At 39.2% G+C, this 25,756-nt stretch overlaps 1 protein-coding gene and 1 long non-coding RNA gene across 3 annotated transcripts in view; one reads left to right on the top strand and one right to left on the bottom strand.

Annotated features, from left to right (window-relative positions):
• LOC139804468 (uncharacterized) overlaps positions 1-25,756 on the bottom strand; it is a 244,637-nt gene that overhangs the window by 41,375 nt on the left and 177,506 nt on the right. Inside the window, exon 2 of the long non-coding RNA XR_011729396.1 lies at positions 18,051-18,135. This is a non-coding gene — a long non-coding RNA (uncharacterized lncRNA). The remainder of the gene's footprint in view (positions 1-18,050; positions 18,136-25,756) is intronic.
• The window catches only part of MPPED2 (metallophosphoesterase domain containing 2), a 96,194-nt gene that overhangs the window by 5,235 nt on the left and 65,203 nt on the right, over positions 1-25,756 (top strand). For both annotated transcript variants that reach the window (XM_071761726.1, XM_071761727.1), the window contains exon 2: positions 225-468. In XM_071761726.1, the coding sequence (XP_071617827.1) occupies positions 341-468 (128 nt within the window). In that variant the 5' untranslated portion in view covers positions 225-340. The remainder of the gene's footprint in view (positions 1-224; positions 469-25,756) is intronic.

Genomic DNA, 25,756 nt, shown 5'->3' with positions numbered 1-25,756 from the left:
AAAGCATTTATCCTTTGGATGTATTTAATGATGGTGGCATTAACTGATGAAGTAATTAAAAAAAACGTGAATAGTAATGCTTGGATAGTTAGGTGATGAGTACATCAAAAATACAGAAAAAGACATTTGAATGGAAATCGGGAGAGGATAGACTAATAGGTCTGAGTGTGTTTAACATCTCCTTTGAGTTTATAGAAGTGTTTGCTGTCTTTCTTTCGTGGTAGAGGTCTGTGGAGTTGATGAGGAGCTGCTTGGAGTGTGGAGTTGCCTGGAACACAATGCCCTCCCCTGCTCCTGGCCTTGGGAAGCTGTGAGCTGCTCATGTTCATAAGGAGGAAGGATGGCTCATGGAATTCCTTCACAAGGCAAAGTTACCATAACGGTGGATGAATACAGCTCCAACCCAACACAGGCGTTTACTCACTACAACATCAATCAGAGCAGGTTCCAGCCTCCGCATGTGCATATGTGAGTATTCCTGAGTATTCCTGACATGGCCATCGTGTGTGTGTCTGTGAGTGGGGCTGCATGTGCCTTCAGACAGAGCTGCTGCTGGCGGTGTGGGTTGGAAACTGGAAAAATTGGTTAGTCACATCAACTAACAGGCAAAAGGGTTATCAAATTTCTTACATGGTGTGCTTGACACACACTGCACCATCGTCCCCTGCAAATAACTGTCTGCCCCAGGCTCAGTGCCACCGACTTGGTGGAACTTGCCCCAAGGATGGCTGAAATAGGGTCCGTTTTCCTAAAACTTGGCACTTTGCTGACCGCACTTTAACTTGCCTGAGGGACCCATTGCTTTAAAATTTAAGCTCCCTTCCCCCCAGCCCTTACACTCAGCTGCGAAATAGGCCTAATTGGGACTAATTGTCCCCCCTGATCACTGAATCCTTTGTCCTCCCGGTTGCGAGTGGAACGTGTGCCGCATGCTGCATTCCACTCGCAACCCGCAGCACAAAGGAGCGGGAGGCTGCCCACCAGTTCCTCCCAAGAAATGCTAATACTGCCTTAAAACCACGTCTCTGGCCCGAACTTAAAACCAACAAAAGCCTGGGAAGTGGGGAGCTGAAGGCTTCTTACCTCTACCTTGTTATTCCTCTTATTCCTTGTTATTCCTTGCTTGACCCCCAGGATCATTCTGCTGCCCAGTACCTAGGCACAATGCTTCTCTGGAAGAGCTAAGTACCAGCTTTAACTCTGAATTTCCTTCCCATTGTTTAGTTAGGTTTGATCTTTATCGGTTATTTCTGTGAGGGTTCTTTTTCTTTTAACATTAATAGACTGAAAAGCACGTGGAACTAAAACAAAGACGGCATCTCTTGACCTCCTGCGTACCATTGTTAGTCAGGATTTCAAACTATTGTCACACTATTGAATTTGATAAGGCTTTTGCATAATAAGGGGGGGAAAAGTTGTATGGAACTTCATTGCATTTTTGTTATGTAGAAGCCTGCCGGAAGAGTCACAATGTAGGAGTTCAGCACCTTCTAATAGGATTTCATGTGGCTACAATCTTCCTAAGGGCAACTCTAGGAAGGATGCTGGAGCCTGTCGTGCATGTGACTTTCAAGGTGTAAAAGATTTTAGTTTTATTTATTACTCCAGTGATGATGTAACTCTTCTTTTAGAAGTATGTCCATTTTTTTATTCACCTTTCAGACCTTTTGTCCAGCCAGCTTCTGTGCAGTTTGCGTTTCAAACTGCACTTCAGCCTGACATTAACTACAAATTCTATGTAAAGAATTAATTAAAAACAAACAAAAGAAATGTAGAAAGCAGTTTTAAAGGACCCTCTCTCATTGACATTGATTTCAGCGGGTGCAGAGTTCAGGACCAACTAAATGTGTTGAACACTGCAAAAACTACTCGTGCTTTGTTTCAAAAACTCACAAACATTTATACAGCTACTTGCCAAATAGTTTTGTGTCTTGAAAGATCTTTTACTTGCTTGAAGAAATTATATAATTGAAATTAAAAAATGAAACAATAAAAGTCAATATAGTGAAAGTATTTAAAAGAAATTTTAACTGAAATCTGCAACTTTATTTAAATCAGTAGTTTGGTTTCAAGGAAGAGTATGGCATACTGAAAGGGATAAAAATTTAGAAAAATTGGAAGGAGGATATTCTCACATTTACAATGGAAGCAAAGCAAACAGTGCTGCAATGCAGGAGGTAAGTTCAGGTGTAGGTGTGGATAGCAACCAATGGATTCTGGATAACCTGATGGGGGCAAAATTATAGGATCCTACCAGGCATTTGGATTTGGGTTGTGTGGTTTGTCCATGGGTTTGTGTGTGGGTAAGAGCAGTAGAGTTATTTCTGGGGAGGAGAAACTAGATAGTGTGGTAGCTTCACAGGGAGTCCTTATTTGTCTTCCCAGTTCTTTGTAATGGAAGCATTATGTATATTTCTGAAAGAGGATGTCATCAAATTAGAAACCTGAACAGAAAACTGGTAAAAACAGTATTATCAAGGAAACTGGTATTTTTACCCTATTGTATATTTGCTAGTGTTGTATTGCTGCAGCTGCAAGGATTGTGTGATTTGATTTGGTTTTACAACCTGCTTTTCTTTTTTGCTATCTTAAGCAAACGCATGAGGGCTTTTTAGGAGGGAGCTTGAGGTTTTATTCTTCTCTAGTAAAAAAAAAACAACCTTAAAAAATCATGGGATGATGAGGAAGGAGTAAAACAACAGCAGAACTGAGCATTAGATATATGATTAGCAGGGTAACATTGCCATAGAGTCCTGCTGCATACCATAAATCAGTGGCTGGATGAATATTAAGGATAATGTTATTTCCTAAAGGAAATAATTATTTTTAAAGTAATTTTTTATCAATATGCATCTTCCTGTGCAAAACTGGAAACTGTATTCCTGACATATAATGAGCCATTTCTGGTTCTGGTATTCTTTGGGCCTGATTCTCATCTCGGGCAAAGTAAATGGAGAGGCTGCAGAATATTGCCAGCAGAAACCTGTTGGTTAAGGCACAGTGGCATTATGCTGCCTGTTCTGTGGGACACATGTCCCCTGCTTTTCGTCCTGCTTTTATTTTGTGCCTTTCACGTGGCAGTATCAATGCACTTCAATCAGCAGGGGTACAGTTCTCTTATCTTGATATGTATTTCTACATCAGCACTTCTTATTGAATCCTTTTAACTCTCCTATCAGGTAAATAACAGTGTATTAAAGCTCCCCTTGCTTGGGCTGGTTGTGACAGCACTTATTTAGGTTCTGGTATCATATAAATTTTGAATCAATTTGGCCAGTCTTTGTGTTTTATTTTCCTAGTAATTAATGTTGGAACAGGTGTTCTAATGACAATTTATACTGTGCAATTATTTTGAATAAAGGGATATCATGTAAATTTTTTTGTCATCTTAAATGCTCCCACCCACTGATTTCTCTCTTTCTGAAGATGTTATAAAACATTTGTATTTAAATGCTAAGCAATGTTTATTTTCAGTTACTTTTAATTAACTGCATCACCATAGTTCTCTGCTTTAAAGAGCAGCTGCAAAATAATAACAATTATAATGTGCCTGACTTTTAAAATCATTATTATTCTTCTGAAAGTCTTTGTACGTTCCTGATTTTTATCAGGAATTGTGCCTTCAAGAGGCAAATGCTTTTTACTCTGTCGCTGTAGTGCTGCCAAGCATTATAAGTTTTTTTTATATATAAAAAAACTCCAAAACACTGCTTCTGTTTAGTCCCTTGAGATGTTCTATATGAGGCTACGGTCAGTGGTGCCAATGATAGCAGAGAGCAGCAGTGGGATGCAGCCTGGGGACAGGCAGGAGGAACAAGCAGCTGCAGAAGGCTTCATCCTGTGAAATTGCAGCCTCAAAGTGGAGAGGATAAAGAAATATTATGCTATTAAAAAAAAACCACTAAGAAAACCCCCCAAAATTACTAGACTTAAAAGATAATTGGATTCATCAGATATATTTGTCATTTGCTTAGGGTGTTCTCTCTTTTTTGGTAAGAATTTTTCAGTTCTTTAACTCTAGCTTTACAGCAGCCACCACATTGGGTCTTTAGAACATATTAATTTCACAGGAATTACTAAGGCCCAGTTTTGTGGAACCTTCCTGTGTCTCACTGTGGTTTTTGTTGAGTCCACTGGAAGGGAGCTGTGAAGAAAATGGGACAAATCCAAATGGAAAATTGTAGGTTTTAATCAGAGAGGAAAATCTTACTGGCTGGGTAGAACACACCATTTACTTTCAGGGGAAAAAAAAAGAGGGAGAGCAAAATAAACTTTGTGTATATGTTGTGGAAAGTGGATGTTTTGGCAAATCATGTTGCTGAGGGAGAGGGGAGTTTTGTGGTGGTAAAATGCAGTCAGAGCTGCTGCAGGCTGAGCCTTTTAGAGAAGTTCAATAGCTTTCTTCTGGCCTCACCAGAATGGCTTGGTGGCTTGCTTTTAGGGTACTTGAAGTATATAATAAAATTGTAGTATGGTTTAAATTCAGTGGTCAGGGAGTAAGAAAGATAGAGGTTTCTGTGCTGGAGCAAAAGTCTTCTAAATGAATTTACACATACCTGGAGATACATTGAACAATCTGTAACTATATGATTTTACTGCCTTTTCTGTGCTGGAGTAATTCCCTATGTGAATATTCTTATTTTAAAACAAAGAGTAGAAACAGTGTTTTTATATTAATAGAACACTATATGTAGAGCTGGATAAGGTGTTTAAATGTATGAATGTGTGTAAATGTGTATATTTAATAGTAATATAGAAATAGAGCTGTATAATCATAGGAGAAAAAACTTTTAACTGTGACAAAGCCTTAAATTATGAAAACTCAGAGACCTATTAGACTACTAACCTTGAGAAATAGCATGTGTGAGGTTTTTTGTTTTTTTTTTTCCTTGGGAAACCATCTGCATTTAATGGGTTTAGTTAACTCCCACCGAGATTAGGGGGAAAACATGCATTTGATTTGTAACATTCTCAACTTTCGTTTCATGTAAGGTGTGTGATGTCTAGGGGGAGAGGAAAAGAGTTGACATTAGTGGAATAAGGACTCATTTGACATTTTACAAATGGCAGAGTTCATACATGTGATAAGACTGATTGAGAGAATACAGAAATTCACTCTTTAGCTAGTTAGCTGTACCTGGTGTGACCAGGCAGGCTGTTTCAGTTGATACTGATGTGACAGCAGGTGATAGTTTTGGTGGAAATTGTTGCCTGGTCCATTAGTAACACTTCTTAGAAAAGCTCGTGACCAGCTAAGCCACTTCTCACTATTAGTATTACATTATTTTTCTAAATAAATTGACAGAACCAGTCAAGTCACATTTAAACTCTAGTCGTGAAAGTGCGAGTACGTTCAACGAGTGCAGTTAAAACTTGAGCCTTATTTTGGGCACTTATTTTACTGGGGTCAGGGTTCCCAATCAGTCAGCTTCTCTTTGTGCAGTTTCAGTCTCCTTTCCCTCCCTGGTCCTTCAGTGGCCACTGAAATGCAGCAGTTGACAGCCCGGTGTGTTAAGTAAAACAAACCTGGGGTTTCTTAAACCAACAGCAGCTGCCCTGAAGCAGCTGAGCTCCCTGCAGCAGCAAGGCAGGAGGAGGACAGCTGTAGGTGAGGATCCTGACAGCTGCCCCAAAATATACAATCCCCACACATTAACTGATTGTGTTTTCCAATTCTCCTGCCATAGAACAATGGAAGCTGAATTGCAAATATGTTCATTTTCATTTGTCATTAAGAAACCTTTACTGGATGCAAGCATGACTTAAAATCTTTAGGATCAGTAGAGATGTTACATTATTTAAAGTTATTTATTTTGCAAAGTCTAAGCCTAACATGAGTTCTAAACTTAAACTTGTAAAATGAGAATAAAAACTCATATATAAGTCATGAGGACACACTTATATTTAAAGCCATTTGAGATGCTGGAGTGGAGCATGCCGAAAGTGAAGTGCTCATATAAGGCTAAGGTATTGCAGTCCTGTAATTAAAACTTGTATTTAGTCCTCTTGTGTTGGTGCAGTGTAGTCATAACATGCTAAAATCTTGAAAAAGTAATCAAGTATCTGACTTTTCTTTTTGTCATTAGAAAAGAAATAACAGCAACCCACCTTTAAAAAATGTTCTGACATTCCTAGAAGGCTGCTAATGTTAGAGTGCCATTATTACGATGACTGTGGTTGTTGTAGTTGATGTGGTTGTTACTGATGTAGGACAGGTTTAAAATAACGTTTTGTCAGCAATACCCAATTAGGTGCTGTATTTGCAGATTGCTCTGTCCTCAGATGGAAGCCAGGTCTGGTTTAAACTGGTGACAAAACTCACCTCTTAGTACCAGTGGGAGCAGCCTGCTACAGGAGTCTCCCCGCAGAATCCCGGCATCCTCATGGTTAGAAAAGACCTCTGAGATCACTGTGTTTAGCCATCAACTCAGAAAAAAAAATTAAAAAAAAGCAATTGGTCCCTCAGTATGAGGTGTCAGCCTTGTGCAATTTTACCATGGGTTTCTGACTGTGAAAGCAGTGCCTGTAGGTTCCTTGCAGGGCTGGGAGGGGGGAAGCTTTTGCTGCTGTGTCACACACTTTGCCACCTCCTCGGGAGTATTGGCAGAGCCTTTTGTGAGGCTGCTGCATAGATCATCGCTCTGAAAGGGCCCAGGTAAAAAACGTGCATTCCATGGTGGTTTTGTGGTTGGTTTTTTTCCCAGTGAGCTACTTTTAGTGGTCTCTTTCTTGGTGTAGCCTCACCAGCAGTGGGTTATGGGGATGGCCAGTACAGGGGTGAGGGCAGTGAGAGTATGGATCAGCCAAGGGCAAGGGTAGGAGATGGATGTTTCTTCACCTTATTTCTTCATTGACAAAATAGCGTTGTTAAAACAACACTTTGTAGGGTCGGTCTGACCCCTGTGGTAAACCCAGAGAGGGAGAAAGAAAACTGTTTTGGTTTTATCTATTTTTCTTATGCATGTATTAAGTGCTTTTATGGTGCATAAATTGTATAAAGAACAAATACTTTAATTTTAAGGCCTATTTCAGTAACTGAGGGCTATAAATGGAAATTTTCATTCCATGACCTGATTCTATGTTACAGTTTCATCTGTGCAGTTCATTTAGTGGTCAGTCATACAGACAGCTGCCTTATGGTTTCATGTTGGTGTACAGTGTGTTCTGATCTCATGAGAGATGTGGGATGGGATCTGACCAGGAATGCTGGTCCCTACCACGGTACCCTGTGACAGAGAGAGGCTGCTCACCAGGGCAGTGCTTTACTGTCAAGTAGTCAGTCAAATAAGGTGGCTATAACATTACAGTCAGGATGTTGTATTGTCACTGGAAGCTTGTCACACAAGCTTTGTTACACACACAGTGTTATTTTATTTTATTTTACAAAGCCTTGTTTTATTTTATTTTACAAAGCCTTTTCATTGGAAAAATAAGCAAAAGGAAAGCCCTGTAAGCAATGTGGATTTGGAGGTCTATGTTGAATTATTGTGTTTGATGCAAGACTACTTCAGAAGTGGTGAGGTGTTGGTAATGAACATTGGTTGTGTACTGATTGTTGCATGGTAAATGTCTGAGTTTACATTTCCAATCTTGAGCTACCACAGGTGGCTTGATTGCTGAGGCAGTTGCCCAGCCTGGCTATCTTTGCAAAAATTTAGAAATGGAAGGCCAGCATGTCTCCTTCCCAAAAGAGCACCTAACAAGTTTTGGTTTTGAATTCTGTAAAATGTTGTGGCATAACTTGAGAAAATAAATGTGCTTTTATAGAAGAAAAACTGAGGCAGGGATATTTCTTTAAAATATTCATCTTTTACTGCAAGCTGCAAAAGTTACATCTTTAAAGTTACATCTTCAGTGTTCAAAACACTGATATCAAACCAATTATATCCAGAGCAGTACCAGGCATTTAGAGCAGAAAGTTTCAAGTTTGGATTCCAAGCAATAAACTTTAATTACCATAAGTTGCAGTCATTTTACTTCCCTCTGGAAGAGCTGACCATTGTCTTAACCTCCATAAACCTGGAGATTTCTTCTGGCACATTATCAGTATTTATCCTGCAGGATCTGCTGCACGAAGGTTGGCTGAAGCAAAATGCATTGGTGTTGTTTGCAGCTGCTGAAACCTCAGGGTGGGGGCAGAGAGGATGGCTTGAGACCAAGTCATCCTCTTCATAAGTGATGGATGAAGACCAGGCTGTTTCTTCCTCTTGCCTTGAAGATCAGAGTGCTGACAACAGAGTTCACTCGTGTACGCTCCACTGACAGGGAAACGCTTGCCCCAGTTTGTGTATGTCCTATTTTATAATGGGTGTAATTTCTAAATTTAAATCAATGTGTCGAGATGAGAGACAAATAGGAAAATCCCAGCTCTCTCCTGTTTTTACCCAAAGGTTATATAAATGATTGTGCTGTGCGTTGTCTTGCAAGATTTGTATTTTTTCATAGGCTGTGGATTTCCTATTCCTAGACCCTCTCTTCCTTGCACTCTTCTTGACATTAAGGCTACAGAGATTCCACTGGATGTTGACAAGGAAAAATCTGTACTGAAGGCTTCCTCGCAGCAGAGTCCACACTTACTGTGCTGGGCATTAACTTATATCCAGCACATTAGACTTAAAAGCACAGAGCCATTAAGTGTAGCACTCCCTTCCCAGGAGGGCAGCAGATGGAGGGAGAATGGGGGAGGGCAGGAGCAAGGAGTATGATAGAGGGACTTCATCTGATGTATTTGTAAGGCAGGAAACTTGCTATTTACCACGTTTACAATTTCTCTGGTATAAGGAATTGAGTGTAGTGACTGGGAGCATCGGGGTCAGCACATTACTCCTAAATGTTTTGCTATTGTATCAGTTTATGGGAAGGAAAAGGTGCTAGTCCAGTATATCTTCTCTCGTGCTCCTTTTAGATAGGGAGCACAAAGAAAAAAGTCATTACTTTTTAATTACTCTAGGCTTCTTTGTTTCTTAAAGCATTCAGTTTGGGCCAGCAGTGAGAATTATGGAAGGGTTATTTTTGCTCCCATGAATTGTGAAGTAGGTGCTTTAGGGAAAATCGTTGCTCAGAATTAAAATATTGTGTGGTCCAGCATAGTTAATAAATAGTAGTCTTGTCCTATCCTTGTTAAATGTGGTGATTAGTGACAGTCACTTAGAGATGCCAGATTAAGTAGCTTCCCCAGTTTTAACCTCTGATTCTTTCAGGGACTCTGATGGTTAAGAACATCCATATAAGATTATGATAATTGGCAGATTAAAAAAAAAGGAGGGAGGGGAATTTCATTTTACTTTTTTTGTTTGGTTGTTGTTGTCATTTTTTTTAATGTAAAATCATCCAGGTATTCACTTGTCTTCCTGTTAGAAAGGAGTGAATAAATTAAAACTAAATAAATACATAATTATACATTAAGAAATTACATAGAACTCAGATGTAATCTTTGAAATTACTTGAATATTTTAAAAATAAATTGTTTTGATTTTGATTGTATTTCTCTTGACATTACTTTGATTTTCCATCATCTTTTGTTTGTCAAACAATAATGTTTGAAGCTTTGAAAGGAAGGAATGTTTACAAGAAGAATAAATTTTGTTCTGCTATTATTATTATTCTATAACTTGAAAGTTTCCACTTAGTACATGCCCTTTGAGTTACTGAGGAAGAGTTATGACTCGTATTGCAACTTCTTACATCTTGTGGAGAGTATTTTAATTGTTTGCACAGAGTTCTTAGATGGCTTTTCTGCTGGAAATGTCAGTATAATAAGGCTGCACAGATCAAATACTGTAATACAAGTTTCAGACACCCTCTGAGAATTAAAATGATGATGATAATCCTCAAGGGGTGGTATATGAATTTTTTTTTTTTTTTTTTTTTTAAGCACTGTGACCTCTGGTGTTGTTCTGCTCGACTACTTTGCATTGCTGCTTTATGAGAGTGCCACTGTGTTAATGGAAGGCTCACACATACTGTTCCTCTTAGAACCTGATACATCATCTTGGCAACAAAATGAAGACCTTTAACTCTTTGAGTTTTCATCACTTATTGTTAGTTATCCATTACCGTAAATTCAATGTCTTCGAGAAAACAGGTTGCTTTAAAAATCTATATAAGTAGAGTAGAACCTTTATTTTCTCTGAGCCAAAGGAAAAAGAAAATCCCGGTATTGGTTTCATAAAATTTAAATTGTCTGTGTTTTGGTTTTGTTTTTTAGGCCCATTTGTTTTAGATATTATTAATAGAGTCCATGTTTTCCTGAGAACTCTTGCTTTCAGCCTAGATTGTCAAGAGTAATATAAATTTAATTTGAAAATTAACTTTGGATCACCTGGCTTCCTTGATAGGTTTGTTCATACCATCGTTTAATGCTGTAGTACCCAAGAGTCATTTTCAGTCAGTATTTATCTTGGAAAGTTTTTAAGTCTTCATTCTACAAAATGGGAAAGACCATTTATGAATCATTTGCTTCAGTGCAGAGTTAAAAAGTATAAACTAAAGCATATGGAGACAGGAAGTTGGTAGAGGTTTTGTTTGATTAATTAATTCAAATTAAATGGCAGTCTATAGAAGATTTGGTACAAGAAGTGACAATTTTCTGGATATCTAGTTATAAAGAAGCAGTGCAATTTCTTTAGGGTCCAGACACTTGTCCAATAAAATGCAAGAGGAATGTACTGGAGGTGACTAATGTGGAGTAAATGGAAGATTTACCCAGAAATAAGCAGAGATAAGGTGTTGGCCTACAGTGCAGATCTTAGCCCACCTTGCACCTACAGCTGTATTTCATTTGTTAGGATTTTACTGCCTGCATATGTGTTTAAAGGCAATCTTGCTCTAGCGTGAAGCCTAGCAGTGATGTATGGCAGGTTCTTGCTGCAGCAGTGCTATCAGAGCCTCTCGTTTGTATGTGTTTTATTATTTTTGTAACAAAAGCTTTTTTAGATTTCGAGCTTCCAGACTTAACACCTTGTAGTTGTTCACAAGGGAATCTGACAACACTGACCAAGAGGTTGCACATTCACATACTGGGGCAAGGTCATTTGAACCTTTCAGTGCTGTGCCCAGACCCCAGCAGCTTTAAAGGCAGACCTTTTTTTTTTTTTTTTTTTTTTCCCCTTTATGATTTTTCTTCTTCTGGGCTTAGTGTGCATGTTAACAGTGTCAGCCATTGCACTGGGAACAAATTCTCTTTCTCCACGTATGCACACAGAGCTATTGTAGTTACTATTAGAACTTCCCTCATAAGTTCACCACAAATGGCTCTCCTGACTCTCCTCTCTTACCTGTAGGGACCTCACGTGAAACCAGGAGGGTAGATTGGTCTCTGGCTCCATTCAAGTTAGTTTCTTCAGAGAACAGGAGTTATCGTGGTGGTCTTTGTTACATGAATGTCTTTATAGGAACCAAAGCAGAGTACTTGATGCTTTTTTTTTTTTTTTAAGGCACTAAACAGCTGTTGGGTGTAGAATTTCAGTTTGTTTAGGGTCAGATTAGACAATGGGCTTTAAATGAAAAATCAGGCGTCCTGTTATCTATCCCCTGAGTCAACTAAACTTAATATATTGTGTATTTTTAGGACACTAACCATGCTTATAAGTAGATTCAAAGAATTTGTAGATTTTTATACTTGGAAAATAGAAAGAAAAACAAGACAGAACTAAAGAGTTAAAATGTTGACTCACTGGTGGTTTAAGAAATATATTGGGTATTAGCTACAATGGATGGCTGCTGAAGTGTCAGTCTCCAGCATTCTGATTTTAGCTCTCTCGTGCAGGCTGCTATCCTGCAGAAGGATCAGTTGAAGGATCTACAAAAGTGTTCCCTGAACTGCCTCAGTTTTCACTTCAGTATATTATTCTAAATGGAAACCAGCTCTACCTTACCCATATACCATAGTTCTTGACTACTACCATTTCATGTCAAAGTATTCAGGTAAATTAGAGCTGGTCCTGTTAAATTTGTTGCCAGATATGGGTCAGTACTCTGGCTCAGAGTGTGCAATGACACTGGTTGGCAGCAGTGCTCCAAGTTACACTTGGCAGTATTTAAATGTTTTTAAATGCCTATCCAACTTTTGCAGCAATTTTTGGACCATTACTATAGAAGGGTTGTGTTACTTATCCATGTGACTACAGATGTGATTCCCTGTGTTCTTTGAGTGTGGCAGAGCTGAGGTTTGTTCTCTGTGAACCTGATGTTTCACCCCCTGCCAGTTTGCTGTAGTTGTTTCCCTGTATCTCTGAGCTGTAGGAGGTGTGGCAGCTACTGCATTAGTTCCAACTTGTTATTTTAGTGATGTTGGTTCAGAGTTCTTGCATATCTCATAACTGAAAGAGCTTTTAAAAACAGCAAGGTACAGTACTAAAGCAATTACTTCATAGGGTATAGCAAACACCTGTTTTCTGTTTTGCTGCTGCCTTTGTCTTAGAAATAAAGTCTTCTGACATTACACAGCTACACTTCTGTTTTCTCCAAGGTGCCTTACATCTGTATTTTGGACATGTCTTCTGCAATGTGTGATACAGCTGCTAGTGACCTGGCAGCTGAATCAAGTTAGGAGTTCAACTGTACAAAGTAAAAAGAAACCTTATACATTAACCCCCATGTATCTTTTTTTGGTAATTAGCGGAGATGGTGTGGGTAATTACAAAACAGATTTGAAGGCAAAATGAGAGCTTTTCCTAGGTATTTCCCTCGCTGTGAGAATCTGACTTTGTGATGGCATGGGGGGACACCAGACCACGTGTGCAATTTAAATGGGTCTGGATTCAGCATTATAAATATGCACCGGATGCAGGGGAGAAACCCAGCACATTCTCTCAGGATGCTGTTAGGGCCAAGCAGAATCTCATTAGGGACAACTTCAAAGATCAGTTCCTCATGTCCATAAAAACAAGTGTAAATTATCTTCTGTGAGCCTGCTGTTAGCAGTTGCACTGTTACATTATGCATGATTCTAGACTGCACATGGTATGAACAAACTGCACTATGTTTCATTAGTGTGTTTCATTTTTATGCTAAGCCTGGCAACTTTTGTTATTTATTGGTGTTGTTTTGGCTAATACGCCATTTGACTTAAAATTTCATGTTATATTAGCTGTTAGGGGTGACACAATGTCTGAAAAGGACTTCTAAGGTTGTACACTACTTATGTTTTTACAGAGGAATAGCATATGTCCAACCCCCTATATTGGCAGCTTTTCTTGCTTTCTCATTCTGCTGCTCCCTGCACTTAGGGCTGGTCCTGACTCTAGGAGAGAATCTTGAAGGATCTTTCTTGTGATGCTGCTCTGCACCACTTGACCTGAATATCGATGAAAATAATAAGAGTAAAACAGTAACTTGTACTTTTACTGAGAAAATTTACTGAGTAATTTAATTTTAAAACATTTCTCCAGCAGCAGTTACTAACTGGCCTTTCAAATGCATATAATGGGAAACATTTTAAAATAATGAAGTGCAACCTCTGTGTATTGAAGTTTTGTCACAAGTTTCAGTGGCATCAAGATTTTTCTCCTTGCAGAAACAGTAAGATGCTGTGGAATATTTTCCTAAGCTGAGCTGTATTGCTAAAAAAGGGTAGATTTTTTGTGTGTGTGTGGTATTTGTACCTTTTTTTATATGGCTTAGTCACTGATGAAGCCAAGACAGGCATTCACTTGCATACCTAGTCAAGGCTCACCACTGTTTTCAGATGTGATGTTGAACTGCCAAATGGATCAGCAATCTGATTTACACTGGTTTCACAAAGACCTGCAACCTAGGGCTGCTTTAAGCTGCTCTGACATCTCTTATAACATCCACTGTGGCTCAGGAGCTGGTTTAAGCCACTGCTTGTTAAATTTATGACGATGAATATATGAAGCTGTGGGGTTTTTTTCTGAGGGCTTTTTTTCCCCATGTTGTTTTTTGAGGTGGTGGTACTGCCAACCTGAAGAACCCTCAGAGCTTTGCACAGTGTTCTCTTCTCCCACGTGTCCATGTTGTACATGTAACATAACTGGGAATTCAGAATAATCCTCTGGAGTTAGAGGGAGAGAAACTCAAGCCTAGTTTGGGTCTCCAGTCCTGTTCATCATCTGTCCCTGCGGAGGGTTGTGCTGGCTCAACAGGGGAGAGTGACCAAACATAGATACAAAGTTTTAGGTTTCTGTCTTGTGTTGGTGGTTTAGCATTCAGTGTGTAGGTGAATTAACCCACATGAGCCTTTTGTGTAACTTCCACACAAGATATAAAGAATTATCCATCCTTGTTCAAAGATACAAGGATAATCTTGTGATAATTCCTACATCCCGGAGGGCCCGAATGCACCTACAGAGATCAGTGGGAATTTCAACTCTGATTTTGTGCAGGGTCAAAGCAGTGCTTTATATTTAAAGCATGGGGAGTGCTGAGCTGCCAACTGTCCTGCTGGTGTGGCCACAGCAAATGAGGATGCAAGGCACAAGGACTGACAAGAGGTACCCTGTTCTGAACCATGGGAGCCTGGACCTTCCCTGGGACTGAAGCCTCTGGGGAGCTGTGGGTACTTAGCATGTTCAGCCTGTGCTGATGGGGTGGGATGGATGAAAAATGGTCTTTGTTACATAAAGCTTTGGGTAGGATGTTGTTCTCTCCTCAAAAACCCTTGGTCCTCATTTAGAGATCATCCTGCCTGTGGCTCCCTTGGAAGAAAAGGCAGTTGGTATGAACAGAGGCAAAATCAATTTTAGTGAAGTTTCCTAGCATAGTTCTAATGTTAATTGTGTTAACAGATGATTAATGTTAACAGATCCACCTAATGAGGACAAAGATTTTAAGCTGGTAAAAAAGCTTATGTTCCTGACAGCAAGTAGCCAGATGGAGAAAAACCATGGAAGCAGAAGACATGCTCCTTCCTGGGTTTAGTTCTTTTTGTTTTGTTGCATACATACCAGATATTTTACTGCTATAAAAACATTTCAAAAATAATTTTCTCTAACATCACTTTCTAGTGCAGAGTTGTCTGAATTTTAATGAAATTAAAAAACATGCAGTTCTTTACTCTGGAAAAATCCCAGCAGCTTCCGCAGCCTTTTAAAATCTAATGAGCCAAAAAGCATCCTTTATGGTTTTTTTCTACTCACCAGGTGTAGGAGAAGAATTTAATAATTTTTGTGTGTGTGTGATTAAAAAATGAAGAAATCAAAAAACCCGTAGGGTGCATATTTGTTTAGATGTGTGTTTATGCACATCTACACAGAGCTGGTGCTTACCTGTTTCACTGAGGGAATATTTACATGCAGCAGTAGTTCTGCTGTTTGCTTCCTACTGACAGTCTCTTGACTTTGATTTTAAAGCCTATAAAGCCCTGATGCAGTTTGTTATCTGGCTAAGGAGTGATCAGTTTCATTAGAAGTTCAAGACTGCTGTGTGTGGGGGAAGTCTTCATTTAACATCATTGTTTGGGTCTGGCTCTTTGTCTGAGCAGAGCAGACAATGTTTGAAATGGCGATAAGATAAGAAGTGGCAGTGATAGCCGGGCTGTGGGGTTACTGGGAGGGCATGGAACAGTGTCTGGCCATTGGACTTCAGGGATCTGATTCCTAGTTGTAATGGGTGATTGAAATGTTCTTCTCCTGGAGTTGGCAGTTAATGTGGCATTTATGTCAGTGTGTCCCTCAGGAAAAAAAAATGGCCGTTGGAAAGCAAAAAAGAAACAAGCAAAGTCAGTAGAACTGAGCAGGGCATGATTCTCTTTTTCATATACAGCATGGTCTCTTGCTGCTTTTAAAGTTTAAATAAATGCATGAGAAAACGTAAGAGTACTGTTTTGTTCAATGAAAGTATAAAAAAAACGAAGTAACAAAACCCCATGGATAGTTAGGACTGAGGTGCTGGGAAAGAACAGTGTGAAGAACCCCTGAGCACCTTAAAGAAAGCCCAGTCAAGGTTCCTGTTATCTCAATATATTGAAGTCAAGTGGTTTTTTTTTTGTTGTTGGGTTTTTGTGTTTTGTTTTTGTTTTGTTTGCTTTTAATTTGCCTGTTTAGGTAGTCCATTTCCCATCCAAGTGTAATATTCTCTAACAAAAGCAACCATCTAGAAGTTGAACATACAATGCTAGATAAGGATGTGACTAGCCACGTGTCTATAGGCTCCCAGTATAGATTCTGGGTTAGTGGGAGGGAAAGAAGGCCCTTTTTGTCTTTTTCCTGACAACTATTCATGAACTGGCTCGTGACTAACCTTTCACACTGACTTTTAAGGAGGACCAAGTCTGTGCTTGTGCATTTTACACTCTTAGCCTACAAAAAGTGGCCTTAACCAGACCTGTGAATGGGGCGGATGGTAAAGGCAATCATCTTGATAGCTTTCCTTTTCTGACTCATCTCCCATGAGTCAGATCTTGGTGTGACTCTTGACAGAGAGGATCACAGGCCAGGGAAAATCCAGGAGGCAGCATGGTTAACAGTTTCCTCCGTTTTTCTTAGCGGCACGAAAAACCACAGCAAGTTTACACAGTCAACAGCACTTCCCTGCTCTGACTTCAAAATATAAAAGTGGCTTTACGTTGTATTATCCTCAGTGTGCAGCTCTGACATCTCATTAAGCTGGTGGCAGGCCATAGGTAATGTCCCAGGGCTGAATTCTCTTTGAACCATCCTGCAGTTGTCCTTCCACATCTAAGCACGTACTCATCACGCTGGGGCTGGAATTGCATTTTTACCATCAGGCTGGGAACTGAAAAGTGAGTGGCACTTGGCACGTGTCAGGGACCTTGTTAAATTCCTCTGAGGTTGGATTCCCTTGGGATAGTTGGCTTGCAAGGCAGAGCCCTGTGTGCTGAGGTCTTGGGACTGATGGTGCAGACACCTGGCAGGTCACCTCACACTGGGAAATAGCTCAATGGCAAGTCTGTAATTTGGGCTATTCTCTGGGCATGGTTATTTAGCAAAGATCAAGGGCAGGGTGACTTACTGGATCATGTTTGGCTTGTGTGTGTGCACAGAGGGAGTCTGGCTTAGAAGTCAGGGCATGGAAGTGATTGTCAGCCCTTCTAATTAGCTGGTTTACAAAAAATATACAGCTGTGCTTGTTAAAGGTGTATTTTGTTGCAGTCTTGGTGACTCTATAAAAGATATATAGGTATCAAATAATAATAACAGCAAGACATTGCTTTGGTGAGAAATGGTCTTTGGAGAGATTGTGATGTTTCAGACAAGAAAATGTCATTTGTGTGGGTGAGATGAACTGCATGATGTTCTCTTCATCAGTTAAAGATCATTATTTAAAAAAAAAATTAGCATTATTTGACATGGAGAGAAATATGAAATAAGTGTGATCCTTGTTACTAGAGGTAATACCAAGGGAAAAAATCAAGTGCTGGAATTGTTTTCTTAGGCAAAAGTAGTTGTTGCTGGAAAACCTCTGAGCATGTTCCCATTTGGTAACCATTTCTGCAGCAGCCTGCAGACTAAGCCATTCTTGAGGAAAGGTTTAGAGCATTCTGTTTTCCAGAAGGCAGCCTGACCAGAGTGTCTTAAGTCTAGAAGGAGCCATTTTTTGCTCTTTAGGGGTAAAGTTAGTTGCCAGTCTTTACATTCTGCAGAAGACGAAGGAGTTTAGGATTTTACAGGCCAAAGTAAACCAGTAGACTAGAACTAGATGGAATAATCAATTACAGAAGGGGTTTCTGGAACAGAATGAAGCCAGTTTTGCCCTTAGGGGTAGTGTTTGTTATGCAACAGCCTGGAAGTCTGTTCTTGATTGCAAAGAAGTTTGGAGGGGGGAAGCAGAAGAAAGGTTGCAGGAAATTAGTCACTATAGTGAAAGAAGAATCTGAACTGCTAATATTATTTAATATAGATGACTGTTAAAGTATTGATGTGATCAAAATAGTTTCACTTAGCTCACATTCCTGTAGCATTACAGTCACTGTGAACTTTGACTTCATTGACTGACTTCTGCAAGCACCAGCACAAACCCTTTGTGCTGCCCCAACTGGAAGTTGCAGTGGCAATGCCAGAATGCAGAAATGTAGGGAAAACTGAAAACCCAAATGGATCCAGATGTAAAGGGGAAAATGGTTTTAAGACTTTTAGAGTTGTGGTTTGTGGTGTTGTTGTTTTTTTTTTTTTTTTTTTTTTTTTTTTTTTTTTTTTTTTTTTTTTTTTTTTTTTCCTGTCTCCTGGAGCAAGAATTAGCTTGTTTCCTTTCTTAGAAAATACCCTGTCAAAAGGTACAGGGAAGTTTTGGTTACTGTCTTTGACAGAATGTTTAGTAATGATTTTTTCTGAGTACTCGTAGAAAGAGCTACTGTGGAATTCTGTTGTAGTCTGTCCCCAGGTTTTCCTGCTCTGTAATGACAGGGAAAAGAACTGGAATTTCATTTGCACACTGAAAAAAATTACTGTGGCTGACTAGGTGGGTGCAGTTTTACCCATAGTCTTAGTCAAAGCAAAAATGGTTTTGATTGATAAAAAAACAACCCATCCAAGTTAGTATAGCTGAGGATGAGTGCACCCTGGTATTCCATGTATTTATGTATTTTGGTTTTGCCAGTTAGTGAGTTTCACTGTGAACTTTCAAGTAGCTGAAGCTTTCCTAAAGTTATTATTATCATAATAGTTTTATTTTTCTTCTAAGTACTAAGAGGACTATGAAGATGAAACCCAAGAATAAATGTGCAGTCATATAGGGAATGTGATTTAGATAGGTCCTACAGAAAAGGCTATTCTGCAGCTGGTACTCTGGAATTCCTCTTGGTGTGAACACTCATTCTCTAGGAAAAGTGCTTAAGCTAAATCAGAAAATAGGACTGTGCCTAATAAATGGACTCCCTGGGGAGTCATATAGGAAAATCTATGGTGCTTCTAATTCATACAGCCTGTCTTACTTCAGAGTAGCCTCCTCATATTCTCAGGCTTCAAGAAACCAGAAAATGAAAAGAACAATGAAAAAAAGATTCTTTTGCATAAAAAAAGGTGTGGCATCAGATTTTTTGTCGTTGTTCTGGTCTTTTTTTTTTTTTTTTTTTTTTTTTTTTTTTATTTATTTTGGTTTTATGTTTTTAACTCATTATTTGTGAATCTGAGCTATGATTTTTGTCTTCAGCAAAATTGTCATGAATAAGGAGGAGTTAATCTCTCTGCATGAGACCTCATGTGCCACTGCCTATGTGAGCTTAAATGTTGCATGATTCAGTTTATGCCTTGCCAGCACCCACAGCAAAAGGATGAATTTCACCCACCTTGGTTTTTCGCATCTAAATGTGAAATGGTGGTTTCTATTTGTTCTGCTGCAGATAGGATGGTTTGTAATTTTTACATGTCTAATGCATTGGTTGAAGTAATGAAATTCGCTCTTTTGTTTTGAAGTGTAATCAGTGAGATTGCATTTGCATTGCTGGTAACAGAATCACATAAATGAAATTACATTGCCCACATCTCATTTTCAATCATAAAATGTTATGTGGTGCAGCTTGTTTCCATCTTTCCTAGAGCTTTTCATGGTTATATTATTTCTTTAAGTTTCAAAGCTTCAAAATACTCGATTTTTGTATTTGCCATAGAAATTGCTTTCTGCACTGCACTTCTACATCTGCTGTGTGAACCAAAATTTTGATAGTGTGCAGCATACGGGTTTGGAAAGCAGTTTTCAGAGCTTTCAGGGTCTCATGTTCTGTTGCATATTAAGTGATTACTGAATTGGTTTGTGCAGTGAACAACAACCCCTGAGTCTTTCATGATAATACCTCAATACTCTTCATATGTAGAAGCTGCATACTCAGGGCTTTCGGCTTATTTGGCTTTGGAATTAAGTTGTAGATAATATTGAAATAAAAATTATTCTGTTATTCTTCCCTCTTTTTCCCTGCTTTTGTAACTGGCAGAGAAGCAAAAGTAAATTTATTTTAAAATTGAGTTTTTTAAAAGTACCCCTGAAGTAGATTTCTATATTGACTATAACGAATTTTTTTATTGATTTGATTTTGGAGGATACATCTTTGAAAAGAAATTGTTTAACAGAATAATTGCTAACTGCAGAAGTCAGTAACAATTCTGACAGACATGCATGTTCCAGGTACTCCCATTGAGGATTTTTAAGTCGTTAATATTTATTATTAAAGTATAAGCAAAACAACAATATTCTTAGATAACCTATAACACTGTGGTTGCCCACAAAACCTCTGCCTGTTAACTACATTATTCATAAGACTTCCTGATTGTATATGGAACACTACTTCTCCTAATGTCTAAATGTGATATATGCCAAATAAAGCCATAGACAAATTATAGTGATGGTGCAACAAAAATATTTGGTGCTGGATTAATCCATAAGATATTTTATTTTCTGATATTTATTTATCTAAGTCTAGAATCCACGTTGAGCTTAAGATGACTGGTGCCAAAATCTGTGGCAGTGGAATTACTAGGAGTATAGGAATATTAGGTCAGCTGCAGGACTATATGATATGAAAGCTTACATGATTTCATCCATTTAAATGTAGTACTGAGCTTTTTGGTAACCCAGAGGCTGAGTAGGAACCTGTCTGGTATTGGTAGAAACTGGTTAATAATCTCCCTTCTCTATTCCTATTAAGAACAAGAACTTAACTTGAGAAGGAGAGTTAAATTGCTGTCAATATTTTATCATCTTCTCTGCAGAAAGCTTCTTAAACCTTAAGAGGAGCTAGAGTCTGAAACCTTTGACAAAGGCTGAAATAATTCATATGCATGAGACTGAATGGCAAGAGACCTTTTAAGACAGCATAGTGATTATGAAGAGTTTTACATGGTAGAAAATAGTGTTAGATGCCCAGATTTCAATGGGAAGTATTTTATTCCTGCTATCTTGGAAGATTGTTAGAGCTTAGATGCAGAAGAGAATACCAATGGAGACAGATTTTTGTACTGTTTCAGAGCCTCAAATGGGTTTTGTAGGTAACATATGGTGTCTGCCAATTTGCTTCCTTAAAATAGTATCTCATGCTGCATGAATGCGAGGAGATTTCTTTTTATTTGAGTTACATGTTCTGTTTGTTCACCAATCTCTTGCTAATGTCAGTGACCATTTCATAGGCATGTTGGTGGCACTCTGTGCCCTCAGTGACTTAAAAATGGGAACTTGTGGCACTTACCCAGCAAGAATTGTCCCTCCTTTGTACAGTTTTTTTGGACAGGGTTGTATCACCCCAATGCAAGTCAAATTGTTATGCAAAGCTGGAGAGAGACTCATTATTTGCACTCTTTTTAGGAGAGGGCTAAAACTTTGCTTACCTGGAGGCTGAATTGCAACTCATGCCTGGAGAGGGAGATTCCTTCAGATTAGAAAGTAAAATGATTGAGAAAGCAAAGTGCAGAGTTTCTTACTTCCACTGCATACTTGTGGATTAAAGAAGACTTGTATTTCCTGAGCTGCAAGTCAGTAAAATTTGAAGTGGTTATTATGCTTTAGGCCAGACATATATTGTGGAGCAAACAAATCAGAACCAACCTCTGGGGTTTCTCAGCAGACAAACTTGGCTCAATCCTGTGGGTTTTTCAACACTGAATATTTGTTTCTGAATCTTGAAGGTAGCAAATTCTAAAAGATAATGAGTTCTGTACATTTTTTGCATCTTCAAATCCAGTTGCTCTATTAAGTTAAGAATTGTCTATTTGCTGTACTCTCATCTCCAACAAGAGGTATTGAGTTACACTTATGATTTCTGTACATTTTAGAACATTCCAGATTTTATTTTTAATATAAATGTCACAAATGGTGTATATAATTCAATACATGCCTATACAATTCCCTTTTTTTTTTTTTGACTGAAACTTGTGATTATAAATCATCTCATTAGTTTTCTACATTTGTTCTTCTGACCAAAATTGTTCCAATATCTGAGAAAGATGGCGTTTTTGATGTGTCAAGTTAGAGTGAAATTAATTTAATTTAATCTGCCCTGGAGATCTGCTTCTATTAGCTTTAGGGTGGGGTTTTTTGGGTTGTTTTTGTGTTTTGTTTTCTGGTGTGGGGTTTTTCTTTTTTTCATTACAGTTTGAAAGCTATTTTATTATTGAAGCAAGGACTAAAGCTTTCTCTGTGGTTTCCGCCCTAGAAATAAGTCCACCCCATTTTATGACTCATGCAATTGAAATAATTGGAGGGATACCAGCCATTAATTTAGCTTCACTCTTTCAGAGATATAAAAATGTGAATTTTTCAAATCTCATTGTCCTTAAATTAGGGTTGGTTCACAATTCACTTCTTTTGGGGGTTTGGGATGCCAGATTATGCTTTGATTAAATTTAATGAGTCAGTGTTTGTGTATCCCCTACAAGGGAAATAAAAATCTGCTTTTTGGTATAGAGAGCTTATTGTCATACCTTCATAGTTGGGGTAGTTTTATCAGCAAATGAATTCTTTCAGGGTGGGGGAAAGACATTTTATAGAAGTTCCCCAACAACAACAACAAAAGAATGTGGGAAAAGTGCTTTTTACTTACTTTTAATTGAAAACGTACTCACATAAAAAAGGCAATTTATTTCAAGGAGTAACTTTTGCCTTAGAGTGATGCTGTTACTGATGTTGATACTGTTTTCAGTTCTGTTTTGCTTCTCTAGCCTTTGAAATGCCACTTGTACCCAAATTTTAGAAGGTACTTAATTGACTAAAAAGAAATTTTGTCTGCAAAATAATGATTAATAGGGTTTTCACAAGTGCTCAAGCAGTTCAGTTTCTGAATTCCCACTAATATCAAAAGAGGTTAGAGACTTTAGAAAGAAGACCAGCTGACTATTTCCCCCAAAGAATACCTTAGAAAATCTGTATTTTACCTCTTTCTGGTTTCATTACTGACCAGAATCTGGGATTAACCAAGATTGGACTCTTAATTTGTTTAAATCTATATTGGGCCGGGAAGAGGCATTATTACAAATTCCTTATGAAGGAGGGTTTTCTTAAGTTTACCCAAATGATGGCAGTGGGTAATATAGGTCTTTTCTGTTTAATCTCATAAATCTCACTGGAAGTAAACCAGCTCCAAAACCTGTAATGAAAAGATCCATCAATTCCCTGCAGCTATAATTGTTGGAAATATTAGCAGTAAGATGCTGAGTGGTGCATTGGATCCTCCTGTGGGTTTGTAAATGTAATTTTTTTTCTTTTTTTCCACATTGCACCGAGACACGATTAATGCCAATTCTGAAATAAATATCAGACCTCTGGTTTACAGTTTCCAGGACTCTCTCTCTAAGATTTTCATTGGTGACACATGTAGACAGAGGTTTCCAGAAGTGTGGCTTTCTGGCTAATTGGAGGTAAGGTGTTCTTAGATGCATGTGCTTGTACAGGTAAGATCTACCAGTGAGTGTTAGAAGATATTTGCTCTTTTTAGTCAGAGAAACAGCCAGTTGTTTCCTTGCTGTTTGGCCATTCTGGGAGATGTAGTCAAATTAACAAAAGTGCTAATATGTATGATTTAAACAATTCATGGCTGATAGCGGCCAACTAAAGCAATGCTGTATTTTGACATTCATTGTGTTTATTTAGAGAAAATGAGGATGTGTCTTTGTGTCATTCAGCATGTGTTGTAGCACAAAATCAGCTCTGTTTGTATGTATTTCTCTGGCTGGAGATGTCTGGGTGTCTATATGACGTGCTGAAATTTATGCTGTAAGAATTTTCAGTCCACCTTTCGTTGGAGGGTACAGTGCAGTCAGATGTCCTGCCTACCCCCTTCAAGGTTTTTGTAGCTTCCTTTTCAATATCAGATCAGTTATAAGTACTGAGAAGTTAAACTATTTGCTGTAACATCTCATACAATAGTAAGTATGGCTTCAAAAATATTTGTGAAAGGCCCGTTTTGTCTGTAATTTAAAAATTCAAGTGATGACGCAGTAATTCTTGACTGATTAGCGTGAATTTTCAGGCCTACAAATCCTTACGTGGGAGTTGTGGCACAGGGTGGCTCTGGAGATGCAACTCGTGTGTGACAGGAGGGAGAGGTGTGTGCTGAGCTTCCATGTTCCCTGCATTGGTCCTGGAGGGGCCACCAGGGAGCTCTCTGATGCCAGGAGCCTGAGGCAGAGGAGCTCCTGGAAGCTCCTGGAAGGGCAGGCAGAGGTGCCAGGGTGGCTGTGGGGAGGTTGGTGACTTGCAGTTGTTTTCTTACTGTGTGCTCTGGCTTTTCTCAGTGTACTGTTACCACAGAGTTCACCCTGTTCCTTCCAGTCCCACCAACCCACCTGGCTTTTTCTCCAATTTGTTTGCCATCTTGTTGGCTGAGGAAAGACATTGCATGGGAACTGTGGTGTCTGGCTTTACCCATGGGTGCCAGGATTTCTTAAGGGGGAAAATCCTAAAATTTCCTGTCAGCTGGATGTGGCAATTCCTTTCACCCTCCTCCCCCTTCTCCGGGCATTTTCTGCTTTCAGTGGGTTCCTGTGACTGGGCCTTCATACTGCAGAAGCCTCAGTTAGGGTCAGGATCTACAGCTGTGCTTGGGAAGTCAGCACCTACCCTGGCAGTCAGGGTGAGATGACCCCAGGGAATAAGGGTGCCAGGGCCTGTTGGACTTGCTGAGCTGAGGCAGTTCCTGGAGCAAAGCCGGCTGGATGGGGCAGCTGGGCTGGCAGCCATCCCAGGAGGGGTGGCTGAGCCTGAGGCAAAGGTGAGAGGGTGCTGGATAAAACCCCTGGGGCCTGGACAGTTCTCAGAACAAAAACAACCCCCAGGGCCCAGTCACCATCCCAACAGGCTTGCAGCCTCCCTTATGCACAATTTGCCTTTCTCTAGATGTCATCTAACAGCCTCGATCTTAACTGTGTGCTGTTGGCTCAGGTGTGTGCCCAGTGATGCCCTCTCAGTGGTGGCTCATCATGGTGGGTGAGGGGATGCTCTTGCTCTGCCCAGGTGGCTGTGGGACATCACAGAGGTGTGTGCCAAGGCTGTCCCCACCTGTGGCTCTGCCTGCCAGCATCCTGCAGCAGGGGAATGTAGCTGGAATGTTGGGTGTTGAGATGACTGCTGGCACAGGGGTAACTAAGAAATAAGAGAGCTGCAGTAGGGAAAAGGAAAATACCTGGGAACAGCATTGAGAGCATCTGTGGGTGATGAAGTTGCAGAGACAGAAAGCTTAAACCCATGTAGCTTAAGGGGAGAGGTGCAGCTCAAAAGATTTTGAGTAAGTTCTAATAAAGAGCAGGGGCACTGTGAGTTCTTGATACTGGAGTTCTGCTTTAATCTGATCATGTATCACGTATTTAGTAATGTGTCCATGTTCATATCAGCCCGATCAACTTAGCTACATGACACTGCATTTTAAAACTTCATTTTTTTTAGTTGAAGACTTCAAATAGAGGCATTAAGATTTTGTTTCAAAATGTAGACACATTTACAGTTTGATATAGTCCTCTGGTTTGTGACATAACTGGTTCTGAAATGATAAAGTTGACCTAATAATCTTAAGATTTTTTTTTTAAAATAAGAACAGTTACAATTTTTTTTTTCATTTCATTTCTTGAATGTCTTCAGGGCATACAGATACACTTCATGCATTTTGCTTCGACTGAGAGACTTATTGATGTTATTTTGACAAAAATAATTAAATTGCAGGTCTCACGTGATTACCCAATGCCAGGACTTTGGACTGTCTTTAAGAGAAATAAAAGAATATCACCATATAACAAACATCTGAGATTTGGCTACAGTAACAAGTATTTAAAGTACTGTATGAAGAAGTTTTCATGGAAGTTTCCATTCTTCTCCTTTCCTGAGCTTCCCTTGCCAGAAGGAGCATGTTTTGAGGCAGAGATAT

Source organism: Heliangelus exortis, chromosome 18 (genome assembly GCF_036169615.1).
Source record: "Heliangelus exortis chromosome 18, bHelExo1.hap1, whole genome shotgun sequence".
NCBI lineage: Eukaryota > Metazoa > Chordata > Aves > Apodiformes > Trochilidae > Heliangelus > Heliangelus exortis.
This window is presented reverse-complemented; position numbering and strand designations above follow the sequence as displayed.